Source organism: Macaca fascicularis, chromosome 13 (assembly GCF_037993035.2).
Source record: "Macaca fascicularis isolate 582-1 chromosome 13, T2T-MFA8v1.1".
Classification (NCBI taxonomy): Eukaryota; Metazoa; Chordata; class Mammalia; order Primates; family Cercopithecidae; genus Macaca; species Macaca fascicularis.
The window spans coordinates 35328347-35348053 of NC_088387.1; the positions used below are offsets into that span (position 1 = coordinate 35328347).

The 19707-nt window shown below is 47.3% G+C and overlaps 1 protein-coding gene across 10 annotated transcripts in view; it reads left to right on the forward strand.

Moving 5' to 3' along the window:
• REEP1 (receptor accessory protein 1) overlaps positions 1 to 19707 on the forward strand; it is a 124068-nt gene that overhangs the window by 87860 nt on the left and 16501 nt on the right. For 5 of the 10 annotated variants that reach the window (XM_065526856.1, XM_065526860.1, XM_045368939.3 and 2 more), the window contains exons 6-7: positions 9601 to 9750; positions 16795 to 16972. In XM_065526856.1, the coding sequence (XP_065382928.1) occupies positions 9601 to 9750; positions 16795 to 16972 (328 nt within the window). The remainder of the gene's footprint in view (positions 1 to 9600; positions 9751 to 16794; positions 16973 to 19707) is intronic. The other 5 variants (XM_045368938.2, XM_045368941.2, XM_074011334.1 and 2 more) reach the window with 2 other exon arrangements.

The window sequence follows — 19707 nt, forward strand, 5'->3', positions numbered from 1 at the left end:
TCCAAGAACCTTCTATTTGAGATGCAACCATTTTATGCTTTAATCTTTAAGTTGAAACAAAAGAGAACTCAGAATTGCTAAATTCTGAATTCATCAGGCCCACCTGGCAACATAAAGCTACAGAAACCCTGTCTCAGCCTCTCTCCACCCCATCTGTTCTGCCTCTGAAGCCTAAGGAAAATTGGCTGCTGCTGCTCTTTCCTCCGTTCGTTCATGGAGTATGAACGTGCTATATCTGTCAGGGTGGTTCAGTGTGGGTCACCTGGCGGCACAGCTGCGTACGTGTAGATTTCATTCTGACAATAACTTCCGCGGGCCATCCTTTTCTGGGTCTGCCTCAAGATGGAGCCTCCGGAGTCTTCCTGTCATCCTGGCCAGTCACTGCCTGTCCCCTGACCACCCAGGAAGCCCGTAAGCCCAAGTCTTCTCCAGCCAGGCACCTTATAGCAGCTAAAACCTAAAAGAAGTGCCAGACAGTCTGAAAGTTGCCTCAGGAAATAACTGCTCATTAGTTCTTTCCAGCTGGACTAATGTAGTGAGGGACATCTGCTTTCTGTTGAATTTGGTTTCAGATGAGAAAATTTTCTGCCTTGTGGGGCTTTGCTTTTTCTCTCTAAATATAAATATCTGGAGAGAGAAAACACATATTCTCTTCTAAAAATAATGCCTTCTATTTTTGAACCAGATGTGTACTTAAAAAAAAAATAAAAGAAGAAGTAAAATCCAAAAATCCAATCTAGCTGAGGTGTACATCAGTGGTTTCCATAGCAACAGTGGATCACTTCAGGCCTTAGTCAAAGGATGATGACTCACCAGTGGGTCCAAATCTGGCTTGCATGCCCAAGCCACCTGGAGAGCTTTGCTTTTTGTTTTTTTTTAAATAGATTCTCAGATGTGCTGAATCAGAATCTCAGGCAGTGGGCCCATGAATCTCTATTTTTAACAAGTTCCCCAGATGATTTTTAAACAACCAGCTCTGTACAAGTCACTGCCTGAGGCCCCATGCAGAACCGTAGGGGGCACAGGTGATTTAGGGTTAAAGCAGTTAACTTCTGTAACATTCCTGGAATGCAGATTCACCTCCTTAGAAGCCTTAACCTTGAGGAAAGCAGTGGCGTGTGTGGGAACTGGCGGGGGCGGGGGTGAGGGGAGGCTGGTGTTTATTTCTCCAAAACTTACTGCCAATTGAGAAATACTATGATGGGACTACAAATTCTCCCACTTTTTGTTTTTTTCTTTTTTTGAGATGTAGTCTCACTCTGTCACCTAGGCTGGAGTGCAGTGGTGCAATCTCAACTCACTGCAACCTCCGCCTCCCGGGTTCAAGCAATTCTCCCTGCCTCAGCCTCCCAAGTAGCTGGGATTACAGGCAACTGCCACCATGACTGTCTAATTTTTGCATTTTTAGTAGAAACTGGGTTTCACCATGTTGGCCAGGCTAGTCTCAAACTCCTGACCTCAGGTTACCCAGCCGCCTTGGCCTCCCAAAGTGCTGGAATTACAGGTATCCCACCTCTTTGGTAGTGCTCCCAAGAGCCTAGCACCGTGCCTTGCACCTGGCTGAGCCCTTATCAACCTTGTTGATTGCCCAAGGGGAATAATTAGAGCAACTGCCTGAAAAAAAGACACCCTGCAAAGTCACCCATGGCTGGGGTGACTATGTATTGTTCACACCAGGACACATCTGAGAATGTAAAGGATGCTTATAATAATTACTCTGAAGCAACAGGTCTAAACTAGGCCTGTTTGGCCAGACGTGGTGGCTCACACCTGTAATCCCAGCACTTTGGGAGGCCGAGGTGGGAGGACTGCTTGAGCTCAGGAGTTAGAGACCAGCCTGGGTAACATAGTGAGACCCTGTCTCTACAAAAAATTAAAAATTAGCCAGGCATGGTGGCATATGCCTATAGTCCCAGCTACCTAGGAGGCAGAGGCAGGAGGATCATTGCTTGAGCCCAGGAGGTAGAGACTGCAGTGAGCCATGATCATGCCACTGCACTCTAGCCTAGGTGACAGAGCAAGACCTTGTCTCAATAAATAAATACATACATAAAATTAAATAAATAAATAAATAAACTAGACCCGTCCCAAGGAAACCAGGATTTATGATCAGGTGACTCCTGGCTTCATTTAAAATTTCTTGGACCTGTCTGTCTGCTCCTCCCATGAAACACCCTCAACTTACACATCAGTTCTCACTCTCAGTATCTACTGCATTTGGTGAAAGAGATGCAAGAGAGAGTGTTGCATGTTGAGAAGACCCTTCCTTAGGATCATTCCTGGAAGAGACTCCGCACACTGGGCTGGAATTACAGGCTAGGAAACAGATTAGTTCTGACAGATTAAATGGAGGCTGGGATAGAATGATGGGATGAAAGAGTAATTCCTCCTTCCGTCTTCTTTTTTCCATACTTCAGTGACTTCCTAGGAGTAAACTATGGAGCTTAAACTGAAGAATGAAAAATCTTTTGACTACACTTTTAGTTAATCCTTTCAAAAATAATGTTGAGCCCTGTGTCCTTTCTCTAATAAAAAATTAATGTTTGCAGGAGTGTTTTTTGTATCACCATGAAGTGTGAAAAAAATTTGTAAACCACATTATTATATAAATAGAAGTCCTGGCCAGGCACAGTGGCTCATTCCTATAATCCCAGCACTTTGAGAGGTGAAGGCAGGCAGATTACTTGAAGCCAGGAGTTCAAGACTAGCCTGGGCAACATGATGAAACCCCATCTCTACTAAAAATACAAAATTAGCCGGGCATGGTGGCGGGCACCTGTAATCCCAGCTACTCGGGAGGCTGAAGCAGGAGAATCGCTTGAACCCAGGAGGCAGAGGTTGTGGTGAGCCAAGATCACGCCTCTGCACTCCAGTCTGGGCAACAAGAGTGAAATTCTGTCTCAAAAAAAAAAAAAAAAAAAAATAGTAAAGTAAAAGAAAAAGAAACCATAGTGAGACAAACCACTGAACAAAAGTTTTAAAACCATGGGGTCTCCAGGCTACCTTACTTCCCTTGCAGTTTGAACCACATACTAGGTTTTTTCTGCCTGCTGAATTCTCAGACATGGTAAAACAACATTGGTTTTTTGCTTGTCTTGTAACTCGAAAAATAATGTTTTAGTTCCCCCTGGAAATCTCGTCTCCAGAACATTTCCAGTAGTACCAATACTATTACTATAGTCCACCTATTGAAGAAAGCTGCTCTAAGTAAAACCAGCATTCTGCAAATTAGGGATTCTTCTCTTGCAGTTTGTTTTCAGAGTTGTGTTTGTGTGTATACGGTTCCATCCTCCACCATCCCCAAATCTGGTATTGTAAGCTTCTTGAGATGAGGGGCTCTGGCTTCTTTTCCTTCGCTTCTTGCTTAGAAAATAAACAAAAACCGAACAATGCTTTGTTGTTTAGTGCTTTGCACTCATAGCTATTCATTAAACCTTGTTGATTGATTTGAAGTATGTACCTTTTTGATTCCTCCAAACCTGCCCTGTCTAATATGGGAGCCGCTTGTCACATGTAGCTGTTTAAATTTAAATTAATTAAATTGAGTATAGCGGCTGGGCACAACGACTCATGCCTGTAATCCCAGCACTTTGGGAGGCCAAAGCAGGTGGATCACGAGGTCAGGAGATCGAGACCATCCTGGCTAACATGGTGAAACCCCGTCTCTACTAAAAATACAAAAAATTAGCGGGGCATGGTGGCGGGTGCCTATAGTCCCAGCTACTCAGGAGGCTGAGGCAGGAGAATGGCGTGAACCAGGGAGGCGGAGCTTGCAGTGAGCCGAGATCGCGCCACCGCACTCCAGCCTGGGCGACAGAGTCAGACTCTGTCTAAAAAAAAAACATTGAGTATATGTTGGGGACCAACCTCAACACCACCCGTAGGGTTCCTGAAGTCTGGTGGCGACAAAGGAATGAGAAGAGACAGGTTAAGAGTTCATAAAGGTGGGAGCCAGGGGGCCAGTTGCAAAATGGAGGCTGCAAAAGGCCCAGAGTTCTGATCTCCACACTATTTATTGAGTACAATCACTTAGATCTAAGAAGCAGATATTCAGGGCGAAACAGTGAAAAGGAGACAGTACATCATAGGCATAATCTATAGCAATAGCGGTTTAAATGAATCTCCTTTGTGCTCAAACAGCATATCTTTAACTTATCAGAGAGTAGCTAGTGGGAGCGGGCTTAACTAGGAGTCTGCACATCTGTCCACATTCCAGTGTTTCAAAGGAATGTCTTTTTCCTTGAACACAGTGTTTACAGATAAGAGAGCAGGTCTCGCTCTGAGCATGGGAACATAATGGCAATTAGGAGGCTTTCCTCCTCAGAGGCCTCTTGTGGCTTTCCACAACTTATTGTCCATATTTTTATGGCCAGTTTATACAGGCACCCCACAAGCCCTTTTCCCAACAGTATACCTAAAATTGAATTCCTCAGTCATACTAGCCCCCCACCCACCCCCGTTTTTTTTTTGTTTTTGTTTTTGTTTTTTTTGAGACGGCATCTCACTCTGTTGCCCAGGCTGGAGTGGAGTGGCATGATCTCAGCTCACTGCACCCTCTGCCTCCCAGGTTCAAGCAGTTCTCCCTGCCTCAGCCTCCAGAGTGGCTGGGATTACAGGTGCCTGCCCCCATGCCTGGCTAATTTTTGTATTTTTTAGTAGAGACGGGGTTTCTCCATTTTGACCAGGCTTGTCTTGAGCCCCTGACCTCAGGTGATCTGTCGGCCTCAGCCTCCCAAAGTGCTGGGATAACAGGCATGAGCCACCGTACCTGGCTGTACTAGCCCCATTTCAAGTCCTCATTCGCCAGTATGACTGATAGCACATTTCCATCACTGAAGAAAGTTATTTTGGACAGCACTGCCCCAAGCCCTCTGTTAACCCTCCAGGGTTCTCCTTTGCCTCTTTTTCACCCCTTTGCCCATAGTTGCTCTGGCTTCAACAGGACACCCACCCCTCCTTACCTACTCAGCTCCTTGAGGCCTCTGTATATAAGGTTCACCAGGAAAATAGAGAACTGGAAACAGCCTATAGCAGCACCCATGCTGTAGCTCTTATTTCTTCTTCCTTTTCACTGATCTGGCCCTGCTTTCACACCATGACCTCTGCTTTCCTGACTTGCCCTCTAAAACTCAGGTACTTGGCCCGCAATTATAGTCAGCGGCCAACAGGGGATAGCCAAGCCTTGGTTATAGCCCTTAGCATCTGAACAGCCAGGAACAATCCACTGAGAGTTAAATTACTTTGTTTTTCCACTTAAAAAAAGAAAATTCCCACTCACTTTCTCCTTAAAAAGAAAAAGAAGCTCCACAAAACAGTTCAGCACAATAGAAAAGAAAAAAAAAAACCCTCTCCCACATATCCTTATCTTTTATCCATCAGTGCTCTATCTAAATGTCTAGCTTGAATAAAACACTGCCTTTAAATCACCATGAAACTTTAGTTTTGGAATCAAAAGCTCATTTGAGGAAGTTCATAAGCCCAGTGATTTGGGGTTTCTCACCTGACTGGAGTCAGTTGCCTTGCCTTTGTTTGCTTTCTAGCAAAAAAAATTACCTGTTTACAATTAGTCAGAGGGCAGGCATTGATTTTCTTTTTATAAAACTTCCCTGTCTCAGCTCATACTTAGGAGATATTTCCAAGGACGGAGAAGAGATGACTGCTGTCCCCTACCCAGATCCATATGTTTCACCTCTCTGGCTTTAGTCTCTACCATATGTTGGATCAAAGAGGGTAAGGATTCCAGAAAGCCCGTGTTTGTCTCTTCATCCCTCAGAGAAGCATTTCCTGGCCACTGTGCTAGCTCACATCAAGTTAGCCTTCTTTCTTCGTTTTTTAGCCAAGTACTATGTGACATGAAATTAATATTTAGAATTCACCACGGCAACCATTTTTAAACACCAAGATTATCTAAACTGTTACGGACAAACTGCTGAAAAAGTTTGGAAGTATTCCCTACCCATCCAGTCTCCCAAAAATTAGTCAACTCATACCCAAGTTTCACTTTCAAAAAGTGTCAAAGCAGAACCAAGCAAGACTTTTTATCAGTGTGCTGGATTCCTGTTCTCCTAGTGTTTCTACCTGGAATGTTACCTCACCTCACACTGCTCCATGAATAGTGAAGTGGATTCAAATGAATGAAACACCCACATCACACTCAGCTGAGGAGGAAGGGCCAGGAATTCACATGGAGTTGGTGGTCTGACATTACTTACCTGCTCTGTTTTGTGGCTACCTGTGGAGACTGTGCAGCCTGATGCCTCAAGGGTCCAAGAGGAAAGAGGGAAGCCTGCCTGCCTGACCTCACAGGGCCCGGTGGAACCTAGAGGTCTGAGGAAACTGAGGATCATGCGTGAGCAGGAAGGGCTGTCTCTTGGCTGTGGTGACATGGCACTTCCTCGTTCTTCTCTCTGATTCCCCTCTCGTGTTTGCCTCCTCCCTCCTTTCTTCACTCCTCAGTGTTAGATGAATTTCTCTGGGCCCCACCTTTCTCTCCTCTCTCTCCCAGCACCATCTCATCCTGTCCCTCACCTTCAACTGTCACCTGATGCACCTGGTTCCCAGATGGGCTTCTCTGCCCAGGGCTCAATCCAAGTGTTCCTGGTTCTCTGCTGAACATCTCCCTTGTTTCTTTCGTACTTTAGTCGACAGTTCTATAACTCCAAATCTGCCCTTCCACGTGTCCCACCATTCTGATGATAATGAAATCACCATCCTGTCAGGCACCCAAGCTCCAAATCTCTGTCACCTTTGGTGCCCCACTTTCCCCCCACTTACTCTTCAAGTCCTAACCATTGGACATCCCTTCTCTGCTTTTGGGCCTTCCTCCACACCCTTCCTTCTAGCTTGGACTGTTGCAGTAGCTACCCAAATGGTCGACTGCTCCTCTCCCTACTGTTTAAGGCCTGTGCAGTCTGACCCTGATCCTAGCCTTCCAGTCTTGTCTCTCCTTACTTCTCTGGCTTTTGTGATACTGCATTCACAGCACTGCCTTCTGTACTGTTCTGGAAATAGCAACTCTGAGTGCTACTTCCAGAATTTTCTCTTTCTTGCTTCTGCTCATGTTGGTGCTTCATCTGCCTCTGTTTCTACCTCTTTGAAATCCTCCCCACCCTTCCAGGTTAATGCCATCTCCTCCATGAAGCCTCCTCTGATCCCAGGTAGAACTGGCCTCTCACTCCTGGGTCCTCTGCACCACTGTCGTAATTTATATTTGTGTCTTACCTGCATCTCCATAGGTGCTCGTTAAATGTTAAAGGAATGAAAGACTGTTGTACATATTTTTAGCTGCCATGACCAACAGAGCAGTACTTAGCATTGATGATATCCAAAGTTGGGCTTTGGAGATAAGCAGGCCAGGTTTAAAAGTCTCAGCTCCCTACTTACTGCTGCACCTCTGTGAACCTCGCTTCTTCACCTGCAAACAGGGATGATCATAGTACCTGCCACAGGAGTTATGAGGCAGTGTAAAGACTTCACAGGATGCAGAGCTCATAATAAATGTTTAATAAAGGTTGCCTGTTATTTGCTTATATGTCATATGGGCTCATATGTTATTTGCTCAATTTGATCTCAGGCTGATTATGATCTTCTCTTTCTTCACTGTTGAACAGAATAAAAAAAAGACGTCGGGCCCTGGCGTTGGGACGTTATTTACAAGGCAGGCTCTTCTGCACAGGAGGCTGACTTTCCTGCCTTATCCTGGTCCACCTCGCATGTGCTCTGTCTTCCTGCGCAAGTCACACTCTCCTGAACTCAGGGTTCCCCACTGTTATGGGCCTAACTTTTCATAGGGGTGCTTCTTCCTCCTCTTCCACCCTGAGGTGTGTGGGCCCCTGAGGGGCAGCTTATGACACATGAGCACCTGTCACCCGCCAAGAGAGGAGGAAGGTCAAATGTGGGCTGCTGGAGCAGCTGGAACACTCACTTCAGGGAGGAAACCAAGTAGGAGGTTGAGTGACTTGCCCAAGGTCATGCAGCTGTTCGTTGTTGAGCCGTGATCAGCACCAGGGTCTCTAGTTCCTCCAGTGCCCTTGCATCACTCCAAGTACCCCCCACCCCAACACACACACCCTAAACTGACACTTCCTGGCCATTTTGTGCTTGGATTACACTACCAGGTCCTGGTGGCTGAGTACCTGAGAGGTGATTGTCCCTCACTGAGGATTTTAGAGTCTCTCACACCCCAGGTACTGCTCTTCTGATGATTGATCAGCTCTCTGTTGGCCTTGCGGCAAGGCTGGGGAACACTTAATGCAGGCTGAAAGAATGAGGATCACAAGTACGTGTCACCATAAGTCACAGTTTCTGTAAAGTTCGATCACGTGCCATAGCATGGGCATGTTTGCACACCAGTATAATTAGAGCTCACTTTGCACCGGCAGCTGGGCAGATTTGTCCTGTGGGTTCCCCCTTCCCACGCTTAGTCCTTCCTCCCTTCTCATTATCCCTTTCCAGCAGGGCCTTTGCCTCTGAAGGAGGAAGCATGGACGAAGCAAAGCTTCCAGCTGAGACTTCCACGGGCAAGGCCAGGGGCAGCAGCTGTGTGTAGAGGGTCTCTCCTGGTGGCCCTGACTCCCCATCACCGGGCAAGGGCCTGGCTTAGATGGCCGGGCTTGGTCTGGCTATAGAGACCCGACTCACCGGAGCACAGTCATTGGTCAGCACAGGCCTGTCTCACCTCCCGGGCTCCCGCTCCTCACCTCCCATCCAGCCTGCTCCGAACCAGAAGCACCAAGCCCACCTCCTTCACCATTTAATGCTTGTTCTTGCATGCTGTCTCTCCTTAAGGGCACTTCCCAGAGAGGAGACTAGAAAATACAGTCTGTATTCCAGACAACCACGTGCCTGCTGCAAAGTGAGAGAAAAGGGGAGAACAGGTACTGGGGGCAAGTTCTTGGTGTGTGCCACATGGCATATCTAGGATGTTCTCATCATTCTAACATCCTGCCTCCTTCACGCTGCTCACCTCTCAGAAACCTTCAGTGGAGTGCTCAGTTTATTGTCAAAAACCAAGTGTAGGCAGCTGAAGCCCAGTTCTCCCAGGCTGGTCTCCTTTTACTCACTAGCACCAAAACCTCTTCTCCCCCGGTGAATTCACCCACCGTTTCCCAGATGTACCTTGGGTTTTCATCCACTCTCACACCCTGGCCCAAAGCACTTCCCCGCCAGCATGCACCTTCCCCCACCTGCTTCAGAGGATGCAGCCCTCACCTCACTCCTCTCTCGGGTTTCACCCCTTGTATGACAGGATGAGGCCTCTGCGCATGCTCAGCCACGGTGAAGGTGCTGTCCCTGCCCTGGACTCTTCCACGTTTGGTCATCTTTGTCACTTGTGCCCTTGTATACACTTTTGTGTCTTGATGCCCCAGCTAGACTGTGAGCTCCATGGGAGCAGGGACCGTACCATCCTTATCTTTGTTCCTCTGCAGTGCTTCACACAGAGCTTTGTGAACACTCCAGTAGCGTCTGTTGCGAGTGAGTGAATAAACGGGTGAGCGAGCGAGGGAGTGATGGGAGGAAAGAGGTGAGGACATGGCTCCCTTCAACCCCGTTTTGTTGTCTTGGTGCCCATGGCTTTTTTCTCCTTTTCCCCTTTATCAGGTGGCTCGACTCTTTCATTTTATCTTCTCTTTGGACCTGAGAGAAGGGCAGGTAACCCTGTTGAGAGGTGTGACTAACTCCAAACTGATCCAGTCGGGCAGCGAGGCCAGGCCGCCGGCTCTGCTCACCAGCACGTGGTCTGGATCAGAGGCAGGTGTCCCCGCTGCCTCAGCACCTGCGTGTGCGTGTGTGTTAATCCATGTGGGGCACACGGAGCTGGGCCCCGCTTCATCGTCTTTCCAGAGACTCTTATGGTGTGAATTTGGTAGCATCTAACATGTGATTAACTTACTTGGGTTTTTTTTTTTTTCTTTGTTTAATGCCTGGAGAATGGATTGAATTTGATGATGGATGCTATTGCAGTAGAAGTTATCCTCTGTTTGGTTTGTTAATCCCGTTTCATGTCACAAACAAGGGCCTGGTCCTCATGCAGCATGTCATTGGGAGCCTGCTTGGCTTGGATGTGGTGCATGTATGGCTGTGGAGGCTCACTCCATCAGTGAGGCGGGCACCCCATGGGGTTTGGAAGGAAGTACTAACTCCTTCTGAATTACCGGTGGGAAATGCGGTTGTGCTGGTGGCTTTGTTATCAATTTCCTGACTCACTAAAACCCTTTGTCTTTATTGTTGTCCTCAGTAGCAGGCATTAGATATTGCGTCAAGTGAGATGGGCTAAACTTTGTGCTTTGCTGGAGCCTTCCCTTGTGACTTGGTGTGTCCCTCTGGAAAAGAGGACCTCATTAAGGGCTCAAAACTCATTCAGTTTCTGGAGATACTGTAAACTCCTTCTTAGTTCTGTATTGCTGTTATTGCTGTTTTCATTACTCCTATGTCCTTTTTTTTTTTTTTCTTTTTTGGTCTAGATGACATTGGTCTGCATCGTGCACACTGTATATTCACAAAATGAGGTCCTCAGGGTGACCTTGAGTGAGTGCTGTGGGTGTTAATGAAAATTAAATTGTACTGATTTTTTAAAGGTAATGCATGTTCTTGGTGCAGAATTCTAAAAGGACAAAAGAGAGTGTCCAGTGAAGAGTAAGTCTTACTCTTACCCCTGCCTTCCACTGGCATGGCTGTTTACAAAGAAACCACGTAGTCTTTCTGCAGGCATTTCCGCTATTCAGAAACATCCCTGGCCATGAACAAGGTATAAGTGGACCCCCATCTCCTTAGCACACAAAACTGCAAAGACCTCACTTGGGGGTGGATTGAAGTGGCCACTGTCAGTGGTGATAAATACTAACACATACTCCTTCTTTTTCTACCTGGTCTCCATCTTCACCTACCCAAGTCCTCCACCCACCCAAGTTCAAGTGCAGTCTCCTCTGGTACGCCTTGCTTCTCCAATGTGTGCCCTCTGCCCTGTGCACCCACAGCCCTCTGACACTGCTTATACACTCCTCACAGACACATCTCAAGGCTTGTTCAGCAGGAGGCTCTTTCAGGTCTGGGACCCTGGCTGACGCATCAGGCTGAGGTGGGGATCTTCCACTGTCACGCTTCACCCAGGCGGTAGGCAGCTCCATAAATGATCATACGTTCATTCATGCAACTCCTTAACCCCTAATGTGTATCAAGTAGAGTGGCAGGTGCCAAGGCTGCAATAGTGAATAAAACAGACAACAGCAATACTTAAATATCATTGTGTGGCATACAAGAGAGAAGTACAGCTCAAAAGCTGCAGTGACAGCATATTACAGGGAACTGGGATGAGTAGAGAAAGCTGCTCTGAGAAGTGCAATCGTGTTTCATTGAATCTAAAATGCTGTGGTTTCTGAGACACATCATTATCTTATGTTCCACTAAGAAGGAGAATATTGCCAATTAAATTAGGACACAATGTTTTTTCACTTAGAATGTTTATTTGTTTATTTATTTTTTATTATTACTATTTTTGAGATGGAGTTTTGCTCTTGTTGCCCAGGCTGGAGTGCAATGGCATGATCTTGGCTCACCACAACCTCCGCTTCCCGGGTTCAAGCGATTCTCCTGCCTCAGCCTCCTGAGTAGCTGGGATTACAGGCATGCACCACCATGCCTGGCTAATTTTGTATTTTTAGTAGAGATGGAGTTTCTCCGTGTTGGTCAGGTTGGTCTCAAACTCCCGACCTCAGGTGATCCACTCGCCTCAGCCTTCCAAAGTGCTGCGATTACAGGCATGAGCCACTGTGCCCAGCCAGAATGTCTATTTCATCTTATTAAAAAGACTTTTAGACATCTTTTTTTGTCACTTTTATAAATACACTAAAAGGAACATAGCTGGGCATGGTGGCTCATGCCTGTAATTCCAGCACTTTGGGAGGCCGAGGTGAGTGGATCACCTGAGGTCAGGAGTTCGAGACCAGCCTGGCCAACATGGTGAAACCCCGTCTCTACTAAAATTACAAAAATTAGCTGGGCATGGTGATGGGTGCCTGTAATCCCAGCTACTTGGGAGGCTGAGACAGGAGAATCGTTTGAACCTGGGAGGCAGAAGTTGCAGTGAGCCGAAATGGTGCCATTGCACTCCAGCCTGGCTGACAAGAGTGAAACTCCATCTAAAAAAAAAAAAAAAAAAGAAAGAAAGAAAGAAAGAAAGAAAGAAAGAAAGAAAGAAAGAAAGAAAGAAAGAAAAGAAAGAAAGAAAAGAAAGAAAGAAAGAAAGAAAGAAAGAAAGAAAGAAAGAAAGAAAGAAAGAAAGAAAGAAAAAGAAAGAAAGAAAGAAAGAAAGAAAGAAAGAAAGAAAGAAAGAAAGAAAGAAAGAAAGAAAGAAAAGAAAGAAAGAAAGGAAGGAAAGAAAGAAAGAAAGAAAAAGGAACACATTAGCACAATAAGTGGTTAAGATCTCTCTAACCTCACTTTTTCACTTTCGGAGTCTCCTGAATCACTTTTCAATTCAGTGTGTCAGTATCCACTTATGACCATGCCATATCATTCTCTGTTCCTTCCAGTGTGTTGGGTGATGTCGAACTTTTGTTTCTGGGATTTTCATTCATGCCAGTTTTGATGCTGCCACTTTCTTGATCATACCAGAAAGTGTCAGTGAGATATGTGTTAGACAACTGAGATTCATATTCCTTTCTCAAGCAGTTCTTAAATGGTTTGTTAAACACTCAGGGGCTTCAGTTGTCCAGTTATGCCAGAGAGAATAACAACCAAGTATATCTATGTGTAGGCATTGACAGTGATGTCAGGGTAGCAGCAATTGTAAGATCGACCCCAATTTCAGAGACAAAAAATATGTCTTGAAATTGATAAAAATCATTTTCAAGAAGTCTAGGTGTAGGTGGGTGCTATCATTATTATTCTGGTGACTTTGTGATGTCTTTTTAAATTTTAAAAATAGAGACGGAGTCTACCTATGTTGCCCAGGCTGGTCTTGAACTCCTGGGCTCCAGCGATTCTCCCGCCTTATCCTCCAAAGTGCTGGGACTGCAGGCATGCGCCACCAGATGGGCCTTCTCAGAGCTTTTAGTATGATAATGTGGCTCATGGAATTATGTGGAATATGGTATTAACGCTTTCCAAATTTAGAGAATCCAAATTTATTTCCCCAAAATAGGGAACCCAATTTTGTAGAATACCAATGAACAACTTGTGGTTCTTCCCAGAAGACAATGGTCTAGAATAACAAAGATTCTACAGAGCACAGCTGAACTGACAGTATGGAATGGGGTTTGTGGAAAGTGAATAGGAATGAGATTTTGTGTAGAGACTGAGAAGGGCTGAAAGGTTTATAAATGAGAGAGGCATATTGATTTTTTTTTTTTTTTTTGACATGAAGATTTTGCTCTTGTTGCCCAGGCTGGAGTGCAATGGCGCGATCTTGGCTCACTGCGACCTCCGCCTCCCGGGTTCAAGAGATTCTCCTGCCTCAGCCTCCCGAGTAGCTGGGATTACAGGCGTGCACCACCACACCTGGCTAATTTTGTATTTTTAGTAGAGACAGGGTTTCACCATGTTGGTCAGGCTGGTCTTAAACTCCTGACCTAAAGTGATCCATCCACCTTGGCCTCCCAAAGTGCTGGGATTACAGGCGTGAGCCACTGCACCCGGTCAGTCATATTGATTTTAACCATCTCAGAGTGTTTAGATGGGCAAGGACTAATTTGTTTTCAAGAGTCTTGTATCTATGCCACTATAATTTCCTCTGACACAGGCCTAGGTTGATACTGAGCTATTATTATCTCCCTCTCTTTCCTAACCTCTGCCACTGCCAGTGTGATATTGGAGCTAGACTGGCTGGCTTCTGGGAGTGGAATGGAGCACTTTGCTAAAATGAAGGTGTACGATGCCTGTTGTTGCTTTCTCTCACATATGTTGCCGAGCAACAATGAGCGAGAACTGGCAAACTATTGAGGGAATTCGTCCCTGGCCGTTTATTTGGGCTTGGGGTCCCAAATAAACGAAGCTCAGGAAGTGACCTTTTCCACCTCTGCTTTCAATAGCAACCTTTGTGTCTTAGGCAGCTTTCACTAGCTTTCAATAGCAACCTTTGTGTCTTAGGCAGCTTTCACTAGCTTTCAATAGCAACCTTTGTGTCTTAGGCAGTAGCTGCAGCATCAACATCATTATCATCATAGTTGACATTATTGAAGACTAAATATGCAATGGGCTATGTGATGGGTATCTTAAGGATGTAATCTCATTGAATCCGCACCAGCAGCTGGCCATTTGGATGCTCTTCCGCAAATGAAGGTCTTGAGGCGGTGAGAGGTTAAGATCACTCAGCTGTTGAATGATAGGGCTGGAATTTGAATCCAGGCCTGACTCAGGAACTACTGTTCTCAATCTTCACTTTCTGTAGCTTCTGTTAGGGCACTTCTGTGTTGTATCTGTATATTTGTCATTTTACACTTTCTCAGAAATCAAACTGTACTTTTGGTGTTTCATGTTAACACCTAGCACCATGTTCTTGCCCATAGAAAGTTCTTGGTAATTGTTGAACAAGTAAAGTAAATGAAGAAATGAGAGGATGAATGAGTGAGTCAATGAATAGTTGGCTTGAACACTAACCTGAGTTACTGACTTATAATTGGCAGAATATTTTCTCACTCATTTCAGAGTCAAGTTTGGTTCCTTAGTCATCAAATTTCTTCTAAATTCTAGATGCCGCCTAGAATGTTTCTGAGTAAAATAATCATGGATCATTGGCTGTTATATTTGAAGGGGTTATATAATGGGTGTCTGGCTGGTCCAGCCTACATTGGCAAAGACCACCCAGCTGTTCCTGCCAAGGACGTGAGGCCTTGGACCCTTGCCCACCATCACTCTAGAGCAGTGTCTGAGGCAACCAGGGTGATGTCTGTCTTTTTTCATGTAATAGCCTCCAAATACTTCTTGGCCTGGATTTACAATTCTAATTGTATTTATTTGATTATTTAAATAGTTTTCTTTGTGCTATTGTTGTTGGTTTCCTGGCGACGTGGTTTTTATATCTTTGGTAGGTTGGGAACAGATCTGGTTCATATTTTAGTGCATCTTGGTTTTAGTCTGACACTTCTTTCTTTCTTTTTATTTCTTTGAGACAGGGCCTCACTCTGTTGCCCAGACTAGAGTGCAGTGGTATGATCCCAGCACACTGTAGGCTCTACCTCTTGGGCTCAGGCAGTCCTCCCACCTCAGTGTCCCGAGTAGCTGGAACTACAGACATATACCACCATGCCCAGCTAGTTTTTTAAATTTTTTGTAGATACATGGTCTCACTACGTTGCCCAGGCTGGTCTCGAACTCCTGGACTCAAGCAATCCTCCTGCCTCAGCCTCCCAAAGTACTGGGATTACAGGCATGAGCCATCAGGCCTGGTCTCTTCTGGCATTTCTTTTAAACCTGCGTGCAAGCCCCTTTTGTTTCCCTCTCCCCTTTAATGAACTCATTTTGCGTTTGCTCCTTGATCCCATCTGGATCTTTCACTTCAGCGAATTGCTGTGCTTTGTTGGTTCATTTTCATTATTTTTTACATTAAGTAAAATGAAAAAAATCTTCCAAACCCTTCTCTCACCCCTGAAAACCTCTTACTCAACTGTTTTGGCCCTTGCTTGTTTCATCATTCCTACCAACAGCCCTCTTGTCAGCGGCTTGAATTGATTTTGTGCTGATCTGTTGGTTCTGTTATGTCTGTTGTGCAGTATTGTCCCCAAGTCCCCCGGATCTCTGGGAGCACTCTTTCCTTCATTATCCAAGTGGCATAGAATACCTCTCCCATGCCACTGTCGTGCCATGCACCCGAGGGAAGCCTGCATACCCTCCAGGCTTTCTTCTTTCTGAAGATGTCTGAGTTCATTCATTTGCCTGGTAGTTACTTGCCTGTCACTTCTTGCTCCAAATTTCCCCAGACTCCTCCCACTTTCAGGTTTCTGTAGCCTCTCTGCAGCCCCTGAGGCACACTTAAAGCAATGCCACCATCCCTTCACTGTGATCATTTTCACTCTGACACATTCTCTCATCCAGACAGTGAGGAGCTGCTCTTTCCTAAGTAAAATGCATTGATCTTGCTTTCTAAACAAAAGAACAATTCCCCTCCGAGACTAATTCTCTGTCTCCCTCAGAACATGAAATGGTTACAGTCAGCAGGGGTTTTTTAAATCATTTTTTTCCTTCCTGATTCATTACCTTTTGGGTATTTTATGAGGCTGAAATGCACCAGCAGAAGTAAATGTGCCTTGCAGACAGTGATATGCTATACAAATAAAAGAAATTTCCGTTGTCAAACATTTAGAAAAATATTGTCTGTATTCTGTGTCCTTTGAAAATAGTAAGAACTAAGCACATTGAATATTAGGTTTTGATTGCCTGACCAGATTCTCATGTACTGAGAAAAACGTAGATACATGTGGATTTTTATTTATGCAAAGCAAGAGAAGCAGCAGGTGGCCTGGAGGGAGTAGGAGCTGCAGGCAGTAGTCACACGCTTGGCCCTGGGTCTGTCTGAGGCTCCTGATCAGGATCATCATCGTATCATCGTGGGAGTGTCTGAGGGTAGGGAGGGAGCCTGGAGCCAAAGGAGCAATTGCTGAGCCCCAGAGGAGGCCCTGGAAAATTCCGGGATTTGACCCTCTCTGTGTTTCCAGCAGCTGTGTCTGGGCACCTGCGCCTCAGAGTTGATCCAGGTCTTGATTTCCGCCTTGCTGACCATCAGAGCTCCCTCTTGGCCTTTGTCGAGTCTGACCTGTGGAGCAGGACCTCTGACGTGTGCCCTTCCTGTGTTGTATCCAGGGACAGGGTGCCTTATCAGAGAGACTGCGGAGCTTCAGCATGCAGGACCTCACCACCATCAGGGGAGACGGCGCCCCTGCTCCCTCGGGCCCCCCACCACCAGGGCCTGGGCGGGCCAGCGGCAAACACGGCCAGCCTAAGATGTCCAGGAGTGCTTCTGAGAGCGCTAGCAGCTCAGGTAGGTGTTACTTTACTTCCCCTCTTTCCCACTCCTTGGGCCTCGCTTTCCTTAAGAGAGGCCCAGTCCACAGTGTGGCATGCAGCCTGGCCCTGGCCCCGTGGACCTGCCACCAACAGAGGTGTCCATCAGATCATGCCAGGTCAGCCAAGGGGCGGAGCACCCCTCAGGCCAGGCCAGGAAACCGGCCTGGTGACTCTGGTCAGGGACAGGGCTAGGTCACCTGCACCAGAGGGTCCCCCTTTCTCCATATGATTGTCTGGGGAACTGGGGATAGTTGGGGGATAGTGTCTAGGCAAAGCCTGGAGGCAGCAGGCACAACTGGACCCGGGCCCCAGGAGCCTTCTGTGTTGTCTTCTCAGACTCCGGGGAGGCGTACCTGTTGACACCTGAATGTTGTCTTCTCACCCGGGCTTACTGCTCTCACGGGCCCTCTTCCCTGCCTGAATATTGCCTGTCCTCTCTCTCATTCTGCTGTCTCCTTCTCATCTCTGACCTCTCATGTACCTCACACCATCCCCAGCCTCTGCATACCAAGGGCCATGCTAGCTCTGAGTTCTCGTTCCTGTGGTGACCGGGACCTTACAGTAACCACACCTCTGCCTCCAGTGTCTGACTCTGGTGTCACACGCCCATCGTGGGATTGCCGGTATTGGGACTGACCTGGGGACCACGTTAAACATGCAAAGTCCTGGGCCCACCCACAGAGGCTTCACTAGGTCTGGGGTGAGACCCAGAAGTGTGATTTCATTGAGATGCAGCCACGTTTGGGAACCCCCTGGCATCGGATCCACCAGCGTGGGTTTCAGGCTCACGGAGGGTAGGGGCACAGGCTAGGGACACACAGTTTCCCAGGCTGCTCCTTGGGAGGATACCAGGGGCCTCGGCTCTCAGGGGCTGAGCACAGCAGCTGCTCAGGACTGATGGTGGGAGCATGCGGGACGGTTCTGGATCACCTCTTCTGCCTCCCTGTGGTGAGAGGGGTGGGAATCTATGTCCACAACGTATGTCTGGTGGCTGCCTGGCCCTTAAATCTACAAATAGAGATGCCTGGCCACCTGTGACTGACCATGTGCTATAAGGTGCAGCCTGCAGGGGACACCTTGGCCATAAGCCCCATGTCCTGACAGACCCCATCTGATGCTCGGGGGTCATAGCCATCGACCGGAAGGCATGAGGCCTGTGGCTGCCTGGGAATGGCAACTCATGCTCAGAGCCAAGTGCAGCTCGGGGCTCTGTCCATTTCCTCCCTCTCAGCAGTGTCCCCTTGGTCCTTCGCAGGTCTTAAGACTGTGGCTTTTCTGTTGGGACATGTTTTAACCCTGTCACTGCTGGAAGCAGGACAGGGTTGGGGAGGTGGAGTCTTGGCTGTGGGGGTGATGGCCACCTCAGGGAGGGGTTCCCCGCTGAGGGACCCCCCCGCCCTGCCGCAGGAATGGAATCCCAAAAGGCCAGGCAGGAAATGACCTCAGGGATCTTTCAGTTAAATCCAATGATTTTACCGGTGAAGAGACAGAGGTCCAGGGAAGGGGACTGTGCAGGGTCACCCACTCTGGGCTACAGTAGAGTGTGGCCTCCTGACTCCGGGGCCAGTGCCCTTGGTCACTCACTCATCAACCATCCAGGCTTTGTCAAGCATCTACAGCTTCTGATCTGCTGGACACTGCCCCAGAAATAGGGATACAAAACAGAGTTAGGTCTCATCTCCACACTGCATCAGCTCATCGTCTACCAAGCCTCAGATGAAAGCTGCCCCTTAGATGGAAAAGGGACCTCAATTCAGTGAAACCCAGAGGGCAGAGAGCAAGAACCAGTGGGGTACAGTTCCAAGGGGGTAGCCACTTGCTTGCTGCATGACCCAGGCAAGCTGTTTACCCTCTCTGCACCCCAGATTTCTTATCTATACAAGAAATGACACCCCTTTGTAGGGGTACTGTGAGGCTTCAAGTGAAACAAACCATGTAAAAGTGTTTATGGTCATGCCTGGCACCAGTGCATAGTAGCTGTTATCACTGTTCTTTTTTGTAATTTGTTTCGCCTGAGAAGGCACATTGTCATGCTGAGTGTCCAGGAGCAAAATGGGCCATCTTGGGAGGTAGTGAGATCCCTGACATTGGAAGTACACAAGCCAAAGCTGGATGGTCAGGTTCAAGGGAGGGATTCCTGATTTGGCTAGGAAGCGGGCCTAGGTGGCCCTGGCATCCCTTTGCCTCTAAGAGTCTGTATTGCCATTTTAGAGGTGAGCCCAGTGGAGGAAGCAGGCTCAGAGAGGTTGTGCAGTGGGCTGAGGCCCCCAGGCCCAGAATCCAGGCCTCCTGCCTAGACCTCCCCTGGTGAATTATTCCGGGCAGCCACAGAACTGGGAATGCAAGAAGCTGTCAGGGTCTGCAGGGAGATGGGAGTGTCTTCTGGGCTTGGAGCACCTTCCCAGCCCAGCACCAGGTAGAAAAACGTTTGAGATGACTGCTTTGGCACTGGCTCTGCCACTCTCCATGACCAGAGGGGATGACGTCCCCTGCCATTCCCCAGGGAGGCAGTGGGGAGTGTTCCGGCTGTCCTGGGCTGAGAGGACCAGCTGTGCTGCATCACGCCGCAGCCCTCCTCACTGCTGGCCCACTTGGCCTCAGCACCTATGACCACAGGGGGCAAAAAGGAAAGGTGCAACCCAGCAGGGAGGCCAGGAACAGTGTGGTGCTCTTTCCAGCTGTTCTGGAGCCTAAAATAAAAGCCATCTC